This window comes from Camelus dromedarius, chromosome 6 (genome assembly GCF_036321535.1).
Source record: "Camelus dromedarius isolate mCamDro1 chromosome 6, mCamDro1.pat, whole genome shotgun sequence".
Lineage (NCBI taxonomy): Eukaryota > Metazoa > Chordata > Mammalia > Artiodactyla > Camelidae > Camelus > Camelus dromedarius.
In genome coordinates this window covers 29,823,463-29,837,957 of record NC_087441.1, presented here as the reverse complement: position 1 = coordinate 29,837,957, position 14,495 = coordinate 29,823,463, and the positions used below count along the sequence as shown (strand labels likewise).

The 14,495-nt window shown below is 35.9% G+C and overlaps 1 protein-coding gene across 1 annotated transcript in view; it reads left to right on the top strand.

Moving 5' to 3' along the window:
- The window catches only part of LAMA2 (laminin subunit alpha 2), a 520,519-nt gene that overhangs the window by 463,384 nt on the left and 42,640 nt on the right, over window positions 1–14,495 (top strand). The window contains exons 48-51 of the mRNA XM_031456303.2: window positions 517–676; window positions 3,428–3,552; window positions 8,387–8,549; window positions 9,192–9,336. Of these exons, the coding sequence (XP_031312163.2) occupies window positions 517–676; window positions 3,428–3,552; window positions 8,387–8,549; window positions 9,192–9,336 (593 nt within the window). The remainder of the gene's footprint in view (window positions 1–516; window positions 677–3,427; window positions 3,553–8,386; window positions 8,550–9,191; window positions 9,337–14,495) is intronic.

The window sequence follows — 14,495 nt, the reverse complement described above, 5'->3', positions numbered from 1 at the left end:
AACAAACTCTGATCCAAGATATAATAAGGGATTTTAGGAGAAATTATGCAGCTTATGATTCAGAAGGGTGGCTTATTGAGGGTTCACTTGCTAAGTTAAATTAGACAAAATGCTAAGTGAAGTAATATCAACTTGTTTAAATAGTACATGTAGGTAAATAGTAAATTGTTTTGTAAAGCAAGGGGAAAAAGGCTTTCTATCCAACCTATGGCAATTCCATCAGCTGATTGCTACTCTGTCATTTCCTATCAATGCTCACACTCAGAATCAGGATACACTGCTCCCTGGTCCTGGTTGAATCTGATGGTAAACATATAGCAGAGATCAGACTCTGGGTTTTGATTTGCAACTTAATGAATCTGGAACATTTAAAGCAAAACACCCACTTATCTCTGAAATATTCTAAAACAAGGCCTTATATTTTATATACCATTTAAATCAAAAGTGACCAGAAATGTGATACATAGTTCATTTTCTATATTTTCTTCCATTTCATTTCAACACGTGCCCTGGAAGAACTGGGAGAAATGGAACCATCTCTGTGAGAGCTCTGGATGGACCCAAAGCCAGCATTGTACCCAGTACATACCATTCAGCGTCACCTCCAGGGTACACTATTCTAGATGTGGATGCAAATGCAATGCTGTTTGTTGGTGGCTTGACTGGGAAGTTGAAGGTAATGTGTTCTTCCCCATCCTGTTAATTTCATTTCTGCAGACAGTTCCTGCCATGACTACTTTAGGAGAAGACATGATAAAGCACTGCAAAAACTTGAACACTGTATACTTAATTTGTTTTTTATGAAAAGCTGAATATGTTTTGAGTAAGAATTTTCTTCCTTGAATATCCACTCTGGAAACACACTATTTTTAAACCTATGTGTATTTACTTTTGATATTCTTATGTTAGTTGCCTCAGGAGCAAAGTGTTTTTTAAAGATATCCCATTTTCTGAATCCATTATGATTCATTGATATGAAGTGCTATAAAGTTCAAACTCACATCTAATTAAAAGATTTATGAATACCTTGGGAAATATCACAGGACCCGTAAGTCTTCAAATCATGATCTGATTTTTAAAGTTTTCAAGTTGCTCTTCTCATTCTTATCGAGAGTAATGCACTTAATACTCATAATTGCTTCATGACAGGTCCTTGTGCATTTCAAATTGCAAAATGTCTGCATTTAAAGAAGCTCGTGTTGATTAAATGGAATTAGGTGTTGGAAAACGACCTGTGGGTGAGATGTAAGAGCACAACCAAATATTACAGATAATCCTGGGCTTGTCAGAATCATCAGGATGAGATTAGTCAGAAAATGTGAAAAGCTAGGGTGACCCCAAATTTATGAGAACTCAACCTTCATATAGAGTGAGGTTGTTTTATTTGCTTTGTGTATGAGATGTGACTTTAAAGTATTGGAATGGGTTCTGCACTATACACTAAAATCATCTTCATTTCTTAGAGCTACATATAAATATATATGCTACATAGTAAAATATAGTCATATCGCCAACTTTTTCTCTTCTTCAGAAAGAGAAATATAGGGGTAGGACTGAGTAATACAAAAAAAAAATAATAAAATTTGAAATTAAATCCAGGTTGAATTCCCTGCTCTGTCACTTACTAAAATATGACCTTAGGCAAATCATTTAACCCCCTGGGCTTCAGTTTTCTCAACTAGAAAAAGGAGATGAAAATATCTATCTTGCTTGCATATTGTAGGATATAATAATAAACTTTTATAACATTTATATAGCCCTTACTATGTGCTAAGTAATACTCTGAGTAATTTACATGAATAAACACTTAATTTTCATAACAACCCCAAAAGGTAGATAGTATCTTCTTCATTTTATAGTTAAGGAATCTGTGTAAGAGAGAAGTTAAATGATTTAACCAAGATCATACAGCAATCAGTGGTGGAACTGGGATTTGAACACGTGTTACCAGGCTCATTCTCTATTCTTAATCACCATGCTTTACTACCACAATGAATAGTGAGATTATGTGCATAAGATTTATAACAAATGCCTAAGATATAGTAGTCAAACCTTAAAATGCACATTAAATAATTTTTTTTTCTTATTCAGATGTCACTAGGCATAAAACTTTTTTTATGCCAATCTGAGGAAGAAAAAAAAAACAGGCAAATGAAATCTATAGAAAATCTTAATCATTTTGGCCAAAAGTTTCAAGGCTCCTGCCACATCAGCCTAGAAACCGGAAACTGAAAACAAGTTACTCAATGAATATGTGATGGAAATTCAAAGGAGTAGGAAAATATCCCAAGTATAGTTTTTCTGATGCAAGAAGGAAAAGCAAAATGCAAGTAGAATCCCCAAATAGGATGATCAATCTCCGTAAAATTAAGAGAAGCTTCCACTGATGACAGAGACTTCCAAGGGTCAGTCCTGACTTGTAAATGTCAGTGTCTCTCATCAGTATTCCTTCTACATGGTAGTGCACCACTCGATCAAAGCAACAGAAAGATGTACATGTTGATGCGTTTAACCTAAAATTATAACTGCAAATATTTAACTACTTAGTGACCATCTTCTTATATTTGTTCTAAAACCCAAATATGTCATTTCACTTTTTTCTTCTACATTATTCAGAGAAACGTGGATTTGCTTTGGCAAAGTGTTTCTGAAGTTGTAGAATTATATCGATGCCAAAAGAAACAGTTTAAATTACATCAGGGTTCTCTGGAGTGGATCAGATCATGCCCCTCCTTCTTGACTATGTTGTATATCAAGCTTAAGACCTTTCCCTGTGAGAAGGATACCAGGGCTGTCATTCAACGAATATTTACTACACCCTTATTTGATGCTGGCCTCTGTGCTCTGTATGCCAGCAAACAACAACACAGCCCCTTCTCTTACAAATTCACGCTGTCCCTTCATTCTCCTGCCCTGGAAACCTGTTTGGGTGTAAAAGGAAATGAAAAATTGGAGACAGCATTATCACAAGGTAATTTACATGCAAGCTTATTTTCCCCTTGTGTAGCCAGTATGTATTGTTTCTCATGATGTCTGGAGAGAAATCTTAGTGATGTAGGAGCACTAACATTTATTAATCACCTTCTCTGTGCTGGTCACTGAATGAGGTACCATAAACAAATTCTGTTATTTAATTCTCCTAATAATTTCATGTTACAGACTTAAAAAAAATAGAATCTCAAAAAGAATAAGCAGCTCACCTAAGATCAGGAGCTCAGGAGTGTTTCTTTACTAGTGGTGACAAACTGGTATAGCACAGAATAACCAAGATCTGTGAAGACATGATGTGGTTAAAAGATGGATATGTACACACCCAAGATTTTCACAAAGAGTGGATAATATCTACTCCACATTCTGCTGCTAAGAATTCTCATGGATTCTCTAAGGTGTTTTTGAGAAATTCTAACAAATATGTTTCTCTCTGCAGAAGGCTGATGCTGTTCGTGTGATTACATTTACTGGCTGTATGGGAGAAACATACTTTGACAGCAAACCTATAGGGTTGTGGAATTTCCGAGAAAAAGAAGGTGACTGCAAAGGATGTACTGTCAGGTTAGTTGAGATGAGGGCTCTCCCAAGGTCTGGCCTGCGCATCACAAAAGCTCTAATGTTATTGTGCAACGTTCTATTATCACATAAATGATGTGAATGCAACAAGTTTGAAGAGATTGTGTTCAAAGGTGAATTTACCAAGAAGCTAAGAAACTTCAAGTCCGCTCCCTCATTTGTGCAGGCATTTTCCAAGGCCCTGGGAAGTACCCTAACAGTACTTTGACATTGTCGTATGTTTTTGTAAAATTTGCAAAGGTAAGATACTTGAATCTCAGTCAATCAAGACTATATTATCTCTCTGTCCCAACTCACCTTCGTGTCCAGGAGATGCTGCATGTCTGGGCAATTCTGTAGTCATAAGGAGAGCTCTCCCTAAACTGATTAAGCTTCGGGCCTCTCAGAGCCTGGATTCACTCTGTTTATGTTTATAACAAAATATAAAACGGTACTGCAGGTTTTATCTCCTACAGGATTTCTCCAGTGACACATAGCATCCCATAAGTGTTTCAAGTGGAAACCCATGGGATTCGAAGATTCTGCTTAAGTGGAGAAGGAGAAGCAGAGGCTGAGATAGGCCGGGAAAAATTTCCATAATAAACATCATTAATTATAAGACAGAGGTTAGAATGTAGGAATTCAAAAATATTTAGCAAGCATATAAAGCATATGTAGAGAATAAATATTCTTATATAAACCTGACTAGAGGATGTAAAACAATTAGGTATAAGTGGAGGATTTTTCTGCATAACAAAATTAGAGCCCACTGATCAACTGAAACTACAACAATTTTAATTTTAAATTAAAGCTATAAGATTAAAGTTAAATACCTGGAAGCTTAATATATACACACAGCAATTCTAAAATCATTTGATGCTAAGGGGTCTGTATTTTTTATTTCCAATGTAAAGGGCACATGCACATTGCCAGGACCTAATTTCCTCAACAATGAAGCAGAGTACACTTTACATTTCCTTCTCATCTCTAGAGTTTTACAGAAGAAAAGCTCTTTATCAACAAAACACCTGAAGCATTTAAATATTCATTCAGGAGTGCATATTATGTGTTAAGACTGTAACATCACTAATTATCAATTCTGCAATGATCTCATGCCTTCAGTATATAAAGTACTATATGAATTACTATAATTATAATAGTATTCACATATGTGAATATATATACATATATATACACATACATACATACATATATATATATATATGAATTTGTAGGGTGTTTTTCAGTTTAGAGAGATTCACACTTACAACTTCCTGATACTAAGAAGAATACAGTCCAGTTCTACCCATCAAGAAACTTATAGCCAGAAGGGAAGAAAAGACAGATAATAAAATAGCCAAAACACAAGGGATAATAAAAATCCCCTTAAAAAGGTGCACTCAGGGTATACTATGATTATTCACATGGAGTTAAGGGCATCAAGATCTGCTTCATGGAAGAGGTGACATTTAAGGAGGGCTTTGACACAAAGTAAGAGTCCAAAAGAGGAGGGAGATGGCAGATAGAATGTGGAGAGCATTCTAGTCCCAGGGATCAGTGAGAGCAAAGGTGGGAAGGCTGGAAAGCCAGAATGTTTTTAGAAAAGAGCAAGTAAAGTCTGTTCTGTTAGAACACATGCTTCATAAATGTGAATTCACTAAGACAAGATTGAAAAAAGGGAGAATAATGTCATCAAGGTGCGGAAGTCGCACTGGTTCATACACACTTCTTCCCAGCGGGTTAGTGTTTTGTTCCATTAAGTAAAGGCAGCTGAATGCAAAGTGAACCAACTGAGCTGAGGACACCAAGCTCAGGAGTACTGGGTCCAGAATACAGCCTGCAATACCCATTCAACCATGAACTTGCCCTTGGTTTGGCCAAGCGCTCTGTCTCCGAAAAGTTCATTGCCCGGTCCTCTTTCATCATTGTGTATATTTACCACATCTGTCACTCAACCAGGTCAACCTCTTCTCACACTCCTTGCCATCAAACTACCTTCACTTAATCCTTTTAAGTTAAACCTCTACATTTACTGAAATAATTCCTTATTTTAAAAATTCTTAACATATCTTTTTGAATCATGCCAATATTTTTATCAAGATTGTTTGTTTCCCTGAGTGAGCTGATTACAAAGTTGCATCAGTTTTGGGTATCTTGCCCTAGCCCTATTCTCCCATAAGCCTTGGTATTTTTAGGGATAATTTTTACGGAACTCCTGGTGTTTGTTTTCTTTTCAGGAGAACATATATCACATTTTAACATAAAACCAATTGTTCCACTTGTAGAGCAGAAATGATTATATGGGGGAGATGAACTAGACGAGGTTATAAAGCAGAGACTAAGAACATTTTGTAGAAGATCTTGGGATGTCAGTCTTAGAAATTTACATTTATTCAGCAGTCAGTGGAAAGGACATAATTTTTCTAATATTTTAGAAAGGTTATCTGTGCTATTAAAAAAGAAGTGTATCTTATTTTTCTTAAACTTCTGAAAATCACATTAAGATTAAAATAGGAAAAAAACTGCTACAAGTAAAATGTATTGAGCTGAACACTGAAACAATGATGAAATGTTAATATACTAAACCCCAATATACATGTCATTCTACAGTTAACAAGTTTTACATGGAAGAGCATGGCTTTAGCATAATTAATCTTTACTAACTTGACCAGATTCAAGGTTTAAAAGAGAAACATAAGGCAAGTTAAGAAGCTTAGCATTTATTAATTATAAAAGGTCACTTTTCCTGGTACATATATTGAAAATGAATAGGAAAACTCTAGTATAATGTTAGATATTGAAATACTATAGATTACACCTGAAAGGACTCATTTTTCCCTCACCTCAAAGTCATCAATTTGAAGCCAGACTTACCTGGTTTTGACTAATGAATTAAATGAAGTGGGCGGGGCTACATCTGCACGCTTTCCTGTCCCCAGCCCAGAACTTGCTTGCAGTTTTGCCTTTTGCTTGAGTAGAAGAATATCCTATAGGGTTGGGGTGCGATGGGCCTCAGAAATCATTCACCGACTTGACCCTTTCATCTCAGAGCGGAGATACTGAGACCCCCAAGTATCAAGTGACTAGGGAGATTCCACGTCAGAATCAAGGGTACCACCCATCAACTCTGCAATTTTTTCCATTATGTGTTGAGGAAATTAATAGATTAAAAGCATGAGAACATCAGGATATAAATATCCCAGAGTTTTTGTACAAGGAAAATAAAAATGTGACTTTTTTTTTAATCCAATGCTTATCCCTATATTATATTGTGACGTGATTTTTTTTTACAAGTTATAAGTAACTGAGCTAAAGCATTCAGAAAACTGTCAACAGTGACTCCCATGGCCTTCCTGGGGTTGTCATTGGTAGCATGGCTGTATATAATGCAAAATCCCAGTGTTTGAGAACCTCATGGAACTTCTCCTTAGACTCTATGCAACATTTTCTTGTGTCAAGTGTAATGCTCCAGAAATTAATGGATTGTTATAATAATGATGGAGGGCCAAATAATAGCTAATTTATTCACTATCAATTATACTGTTAATAAACTGAGTTCATCAAACTTGTAGTTAGCACTTTTCTGAATATTGAAAAAGCATCTTTTAAGTTTACATTAGAAAAAAAGTATGACATCATCTGATCTTATATCTTTTGAGATGTAACTTAAAATTACAAAGACCTGACTATGAAAGACACAGAATGACTCTTCCCTTCCTTTTGTCTTCAGAGTTTTATTTCTCTCTTTCCCAGAAACAGAGAAAAAGTCATCGTGTCTGAAATTTGTAACAGTTCTTCCTCTACAAGCCCATTAATGTTTGTACATATTATTTAGCTGAGATTTCATGCAAATAATATTCTAGCCTCTTATTATTTTATGACATTACTATATTTCTCACTACCTCCTCTCTACCCTCAAGTTAATACAACACTTCAATTTCAGAGATTCAAATATAGGCTAATATGCAGACATTTAAAGTTTAAACATATCCTCACAATCGCAACTTACTCTGTTAACATCAATTAGATAAGATAAATAGATGATAACTCTGCATTTGAAAAAGAAATCTTTTTAGATGTTATATTTACAAGACATCTTAATTCATTAAGTATTCAACCAATATTGATTGAACATATATTCTCTGTGAGGCAATTTGCTCTACTAAAATCTTTTTCACTCCACAAATATTTATCAGATTCTGCTATGAACTAAGTACCATGCTAGACACTGAGCTTGTGCCTGACATAGAGCCTCGCCTTAATCTCTACTTAGTTTCACAGAACTTACATTCTGGTGAAGAAGAGAGATCAACAAATATACATAGAGAGAGAAATCCTTCCTTTGTCTGAATCTAATCTGTCCCAGAAAAACCTACTGGATAGCAAGAGTTCAGAAAGTATATTTTGTTACATTTTTTTTTCTTACAACTCTAAGTTTTTGACCATCTTTACCCATTTCATCCAACCTCTACTCTCTATTATGGGAGTACTAGGGAAGTGTAATAATGCATTCTTAGCTCATTCCAAAACTCCACCAGTTCACACCACTGAGATACACTTAAACACCAATATAACTATCCACTGTGTACTTCAGCAAAAGAATCTAAGACATCAGTGATCTAGTTAATGAACACATAATGAAGTCCATGTGAGAGATGGTGGTTACTTGGTCTAGGGTGGTGGCAGTGGAGGTGGAGAGAAGGGGAAGGATGGAAGATATATTTGGGATGGTTCCTGCCCTACAGCAGTTTACAATCCAGTCTCAGAAGACAGTTGGATGTATTTCATACTGGTGGACCAAGTAGACATTGTCTGATTCATGTGAAATGTCTCTCTTCAGTCCTCAGGTGGAAGATAGTGAGGGGACTATTCAGTTTGATGGAGAAGGCTATGCATTGGTCAGCCGCCCCATTCGCTGGTACCCCAACATCTCCACTGTCATGTTCAAGTTCAGGACGTTTTCTTCAAGTGCTCTCCTGATGTACCTTGCCACACGAGACCTGGTAAAGATATGCACAGTGGATCTTTCATGATTGAAAATGTGTTTGCTTCTTTTTTGTAGGGTTCCAATACAGTTATCAGTTATAGTTAAATTATCAGTCATTGTCCAAAGAAGTCTGGGATGACTGTGTTTATCCCAGAGTGTGTGATGCATAGTGTTTATGTATATTCATCAGTAATTTTAATTACAGATACAGTTTAATTATTGTTTATTTTCAGTGTAATTCCCTTAGAATCTTTTAAGAGAAGCACCCAGGTAAGAATCCCTTAGTATGAATCATGCAGGAGCAAAACTAAGTCAAAGGTGGTTCTAAATATCTTCGTTGGTTTATCCACATCAAAATTTCTTAGTAAATTCTTTTGGGGAACACACCTTTTAGTTTGCTTAATATGTTTTTAAAGGAACCCACTTTTTAATCCTGTCATAAAAGGATACATTCTAGTAATTTGGTTGTAATCATTTGCACCATAATATCACACTCACAGATGTTCACAAAATAAGAACACAAATTCTGTTTCCAAAAATGGATTTCTGTTACAGGTCAACACTTTCAGTAATTTAGCCATAAAGCCCACAAAGAAGGTAAATACCTGTATTGTTTTCTGTGTATCTAATCACTGATATATTTTTACTCAATTAATAGAAAGATTTCATGAGTGTAGAGCTCACTGATGGACACATTAAAGTCAGCTATGATCTGGGTTCAGGAATGGCTTCGGTTGTCAGCATTCAAAACCATAATGACGGGAAATGGAAATCATTCACCTTGTCAAGAATTCAAAAACAAGGTGGGTTCCTATGGTATTAATGCACTCTGAGCTTTCATCATGCTATCCAAAGCTCCCACGTACCTTATCATGAGGAAGACCTGGTCTGTAATTTTATGTACTCACAAATTCTGTGAAAAATTGATACAGTCATTTCTTTGGCTTAGATTATAGGTGGTTTGGGTTAGACATGACTGATTGAAGAGCCAAATGGTTCTCTGTCATTTTCTTTTGAAAGTGAGAGTTAATTTGAAAGCATGAAACTGTCTTACAACTTGTAAAATTACATCCTGTAGTAGATTTGAAAAGGTTGTGTGCTTTTCTTTCCTTCCTGTTTTGCCAAGATGTTTCCTTTCCAGTGGCCCACAGGTACAGTTTGTAGGGGTGGCAGAGCACAACTCCCCTTTCTTTGCTTTTTAAAAATGCCAAAAATTTGTATGTGGGCAAGTTAATAATTGATTAATAATAATGTAACATTTTGATAGTTCCAGGATATTTTCAAAACATTTTCCTAAACCTTATTTCATTTGCTCATATTAGCAGGTATTTTGTTCTGGTTTAGAGGAAGGAAAATGTAGACTCAAACTTTCATGTGGTCACAGACATAGAAACAGAAGATCTCACAACCAAGACAGAAAGCAAAGCCTATTAGGTCTTAGTGTGCTGCTGTTGTTATCTTAGTGTAATTCCTCTAATTCTGTGTGCTATGGCATTACCAATATCTGCACATGAAACCAATACTTCTGTTTATATATTTAGACCCATTTCATTGTGAACATGATAGTGTGACATTTCATAAAAACTTATGTATAACTTGCACCATCCTTCATTCCTGCATTTAACAAATATCTGCCAAGCATCTAGTAAGTGCTATGCAAGAATTAAATGAAGTCTGTAAGCCCCTGCCTTTAAGGAACTTGCAGTCTAATGGGGGAGATGGGCAGGTCAGTTAATGGTTAGCGAGGAGAAAGCTCATTTCTGTGTTGAGACACATAGCAGGCTAGGAATCTCAGAAGAGAGAGATGCTGAAGTCAAACACAGAGGTCAGCTCCCAGGGGAGCTCCCTGAGGCAAAAGCAGGAGCTGAGGAGTTCTGTGGGCGAAAAGCGCCCTCGGACAATTCAGAGAGGTGAACGTTGTGTGAAAGCCTGGAGGTCTCGGGGAGTGTAATATAATCATCATGCATCATTTTCCAGCTGCTTTTTTTCTGGGAAGAGAAAACCCTGGAGAAACTCCTCAATTTGAACAAAAACTGGTTTAGCACTTGTATAAATTTGGGTGCTGCATACACTGTTCCCACGTGAGACAGGCACCAGGCACATTTGTGTGTCACAGGCTTTGCACAGTAGTTAAGAAGAATGTTTAACTCTGATCCAACATTTCCCAAATTTCTTTGACCACCAAAATCCTTCCAAGCAATACTAACATTTGGCTGAAGACACTTTGGGAAATGCTTTAGTAACTACAAGTAAATCCAAGGCCAATAGGATGAATGTTGGCAGAAAATTATCAGACAAGGCTAAAGAGATAACAGAGCCAGTTACCCTAATGAGTTAACTAATGAGTTTCAACTCTTCCTGAAAGCAATAGGGAACTACTAAGAGTTTTAATCAAGAGTGTGACACCATCAGATTTGTGTTTTCATTAAGTTTCTTTAGCAGCAACCTGGAGGGTAGATTGGTGACAGTTTCAGACACTGCTGCTGCAGTCTGCAGGAAGACCAGAGGAGGGGCGAGGAGAATGAAACCATGAGAATGGATAAGAAAGACTGAAATTGAAGCATATTAAGCATTTTAAAATTGAGGAGCTTTATGATATATTCAATGTGGAGACTAAGGTTATTTTTTTTAAGGAGACCAAAATGATTCCTTTTTTTCCTTAAAATAATAAAGAATATGTCAGTGCCATTTACCAAGCTATTGGATACAGGAAAAAGCAGAGGTGTTTTGTTTGTTTGTTTGTTTTTTAGGAAAGATGCTGAGTTCTATTTTGGACATGTATTAACAATAGTCTTAGTATCTTTAGCAAGGAAGCTGTGTAATTGACAGGCAATTAGTTATGTGTATCTGAAGATTAGCAGAGCTCTAGGGGAGAGATGGATAGGTACAAATAATCATCATGCTTTAAATAGAGCTGAATGGGGATGAGAAAAACCAAACAATCATATCTAGAATGAAATGATCCAAAGCCCTGGAACAAGCAGCAGTATTGAAGCAGTATAGTAAAGAAGACCCCACAAAGGGAGCTATAAGAAAATAATCAGAGAAAGGAGAAATAAGAAAGGTAGATTTTCAGAAGATTAAACTAGAGGCAGAGTGCCCACTTAGGCATAATAATAGTTCAGACAGGAGATGAATGATGGCTTGAAATAAGAGTTGCAGTGGGATTTGACAGTAGGGAAATAAATGCAAAATGAATCCACAATACAGTACCACTATACAGTTACTAGAATGTCTAAAATTAAAAAGACTGAACATACCCAGGGCTAGCAAGGATGTGCAGCAAGTGGAACTCTTATATACCGTTGATGAAGATGTAAAATGGTACCGCTGCATTGGAAAACAGGTTGGCAGTTTCTTAAAAGGTTAACTATACACCTGTCTTATGAACCAATCATTCCACTCCTACATATTCACCCGACACATGAAAACATATATCCATACAGAGACTTGTACCCGAAGGTTCATAGAGTCTTTATTTGTGATACTCAAAAAACAAACAAACAAACAAAACAACTCAAACATCCAAACAGGTGAATGGATATACAAATTGTTGCATATTCACACAATGGACTACTATTTAGTGGTAAAAAAAAACATAATGAACTATTTAATATGCACACAAAATGGATGAATAACAAGATAATTTTTCTGAGTAAAAGAAGGCAGATAAAAAAGTACTATTAAATTCAAAATTATATCGAAAGCACTAATATATAATCACAGAAAGCAGGTAGAAGATATTTGTGGATGGGCTTTTATAGGGAGGGAGAGGAAAGAAGGATAACAAAGAGGCATGAGGAAACTTAGGGTGATGGATATATTAATTTTCTTGATTGTGATGATTTCATGGAAGAATAGAGATCTCAAAACTTATTAAATTGTATACTTTAAACATGGGCAAATTATGCTATGTCAGTTGTACTTTGATAAAAAATTTAAATAATAGGACAGATAATTATAGTTACTCAGGAGATGAAATTAGTAGGGCTGTTGATTAATAAGAGTGGAATAGTGAGGAGAAAGGATGACTGTCTAATTTAGGAGATGGGGTGAGGGTCATAGTGCCACCAAATGAAATCAGCAGTACAGATTTGGGAAAAAAAAGGTAAGTGTTTTGATTTGGAATGTTAACTGGGGAGGTATATAATGACTTACTTATTGAATAGGGATTTTTAGGGAAAAAACAGGTCTAGGCACATAAATTTCTGAGTTGTCAACATACATATAAGTAGACATCAACTTGAAATCACCCAGATAGCCCAAATCTGACTCAGCCAAATGAAAATACATTAGGAAACATCAACATTTCAGAAGTGTTCAAAGTAACAGGTTCCAGGGAAGGAGACTGAGACCGAGGTTGGAAAGGCAAGAGAAGCTGGAGGAGTTGGCATTATGGAAGCCAAAAGAGGAAAACCCTAGAAGGAAGGAAATGTTAACCTCAAATACTGCATAGACATGGATTAAGACAATGGCCAAAGGATCCCATTGGGTTTGATGTAGGGAGGTCACTGTGGATTTTAGCAAGATCAGAATCCATGGAGTAGAAGGATGGGAGTTCCAGTAAGGCCATTGCTCTTTTTCAGTCACCAGATTAGTTGTTTTACATGAATTATTCTCAACTAGTTGGTAAAAGTACTGTCTCTTGAAATTCAAAAAACACTCCTTCAGGAGGCATTCCCCACCTTCCCTGAGAATCAGTTAGTAGTGACCACAGTCACTAATAAAACTGCACCATCCTCTCCAAGTGCATTAACATGGACACAAGATGGAGGACAAACACTGAGATTTCCAGCAGACTAATTGAGAGAAGAAAAGAATTACCGAAGTAAAAACAATTTGTTTATAACAATTCAACATTGAGTATAAATTACTTGTTAAGCCCCTACTCTGTGTCTAGTATTTAATAAAACCCTTACTTCCCTGCTTACCCATAAATGATGTCTAAACTCATCACCTCTGAAATTTTATGTTAATAGCTCTTCTGTAAGGGGAAGAAATAGGGCAAGAAATAAAAGCAAGTGTTAGCATTTCATAGCAGAACCCACTTCACTGCTATCGTTCATGAAGGGTAGAGTAGAGCCCTTCCTTTAAATCAGTAAAAATATGCCATCCTATGTCTCTCTGCCAAAGCTAATGCTTGGGCCAGTGAGTTTCAATTCAATTGTGTCTCTGCTCTTTAATCAGTTTTTCTTAGAATGATTTCTAAAAACGCATACATTCACTCAGGAATAAGGAGGAAAACTACCTCCAGTCACTGGCTTGCCTGTGATAGAGAGACGGAATCTCATTTTCACAGGCACCATTAAAATATACACCAGGTCTGAGGAAAAAGGCTATTTTCATGTTCCAGTCAATAGCCTCATGTGAAAACTTTGCTAATCTGGATAAAAGGAATATGTATGAAAAAGTCCTGGAAACAGTTTTATATGTTTGTTTTTTTTTTTTAATTTTAGCCACCAGTCTGATCAAAAAGATATGTGAGAATGAAATTAATAGGTACAAGAAAGTAATTAAATTTTTCAATCTTAACTTGCTGAATATTTTTTAATTGGGCAATTAGTTTTGAGGTATTTTTTGTTGGGTCTTTATTTTTACAGAAATCTGTTTTGAGGATTATGAGGTGTTAATAGGTTTGAGTTTTTTATTTTGGTCATTTTTACAAGGCAACTATGTTTGGTTTTATTGAAGACACTTCTTTTTGGAGTAGAAGGGCTTCAGATTATAATGGAATTTTTGAGTTTGATTATTTCTCTTTGTTCTCCAAAGAACACTCTTCTAAAAGACGATGAATTGAGAGAAAATAATGTTATAAAATCAAACAAATTTGGGAGATACTTTTTGCTCTTCATCCCTCTTTTGGAGCATTTTATTACATATTAACATGTTGAGACATCCAGACAGCCATAAAATTAAGATATATGTTTAATTTTGCTTAACCTTGTGTTTGTCATATTTATTT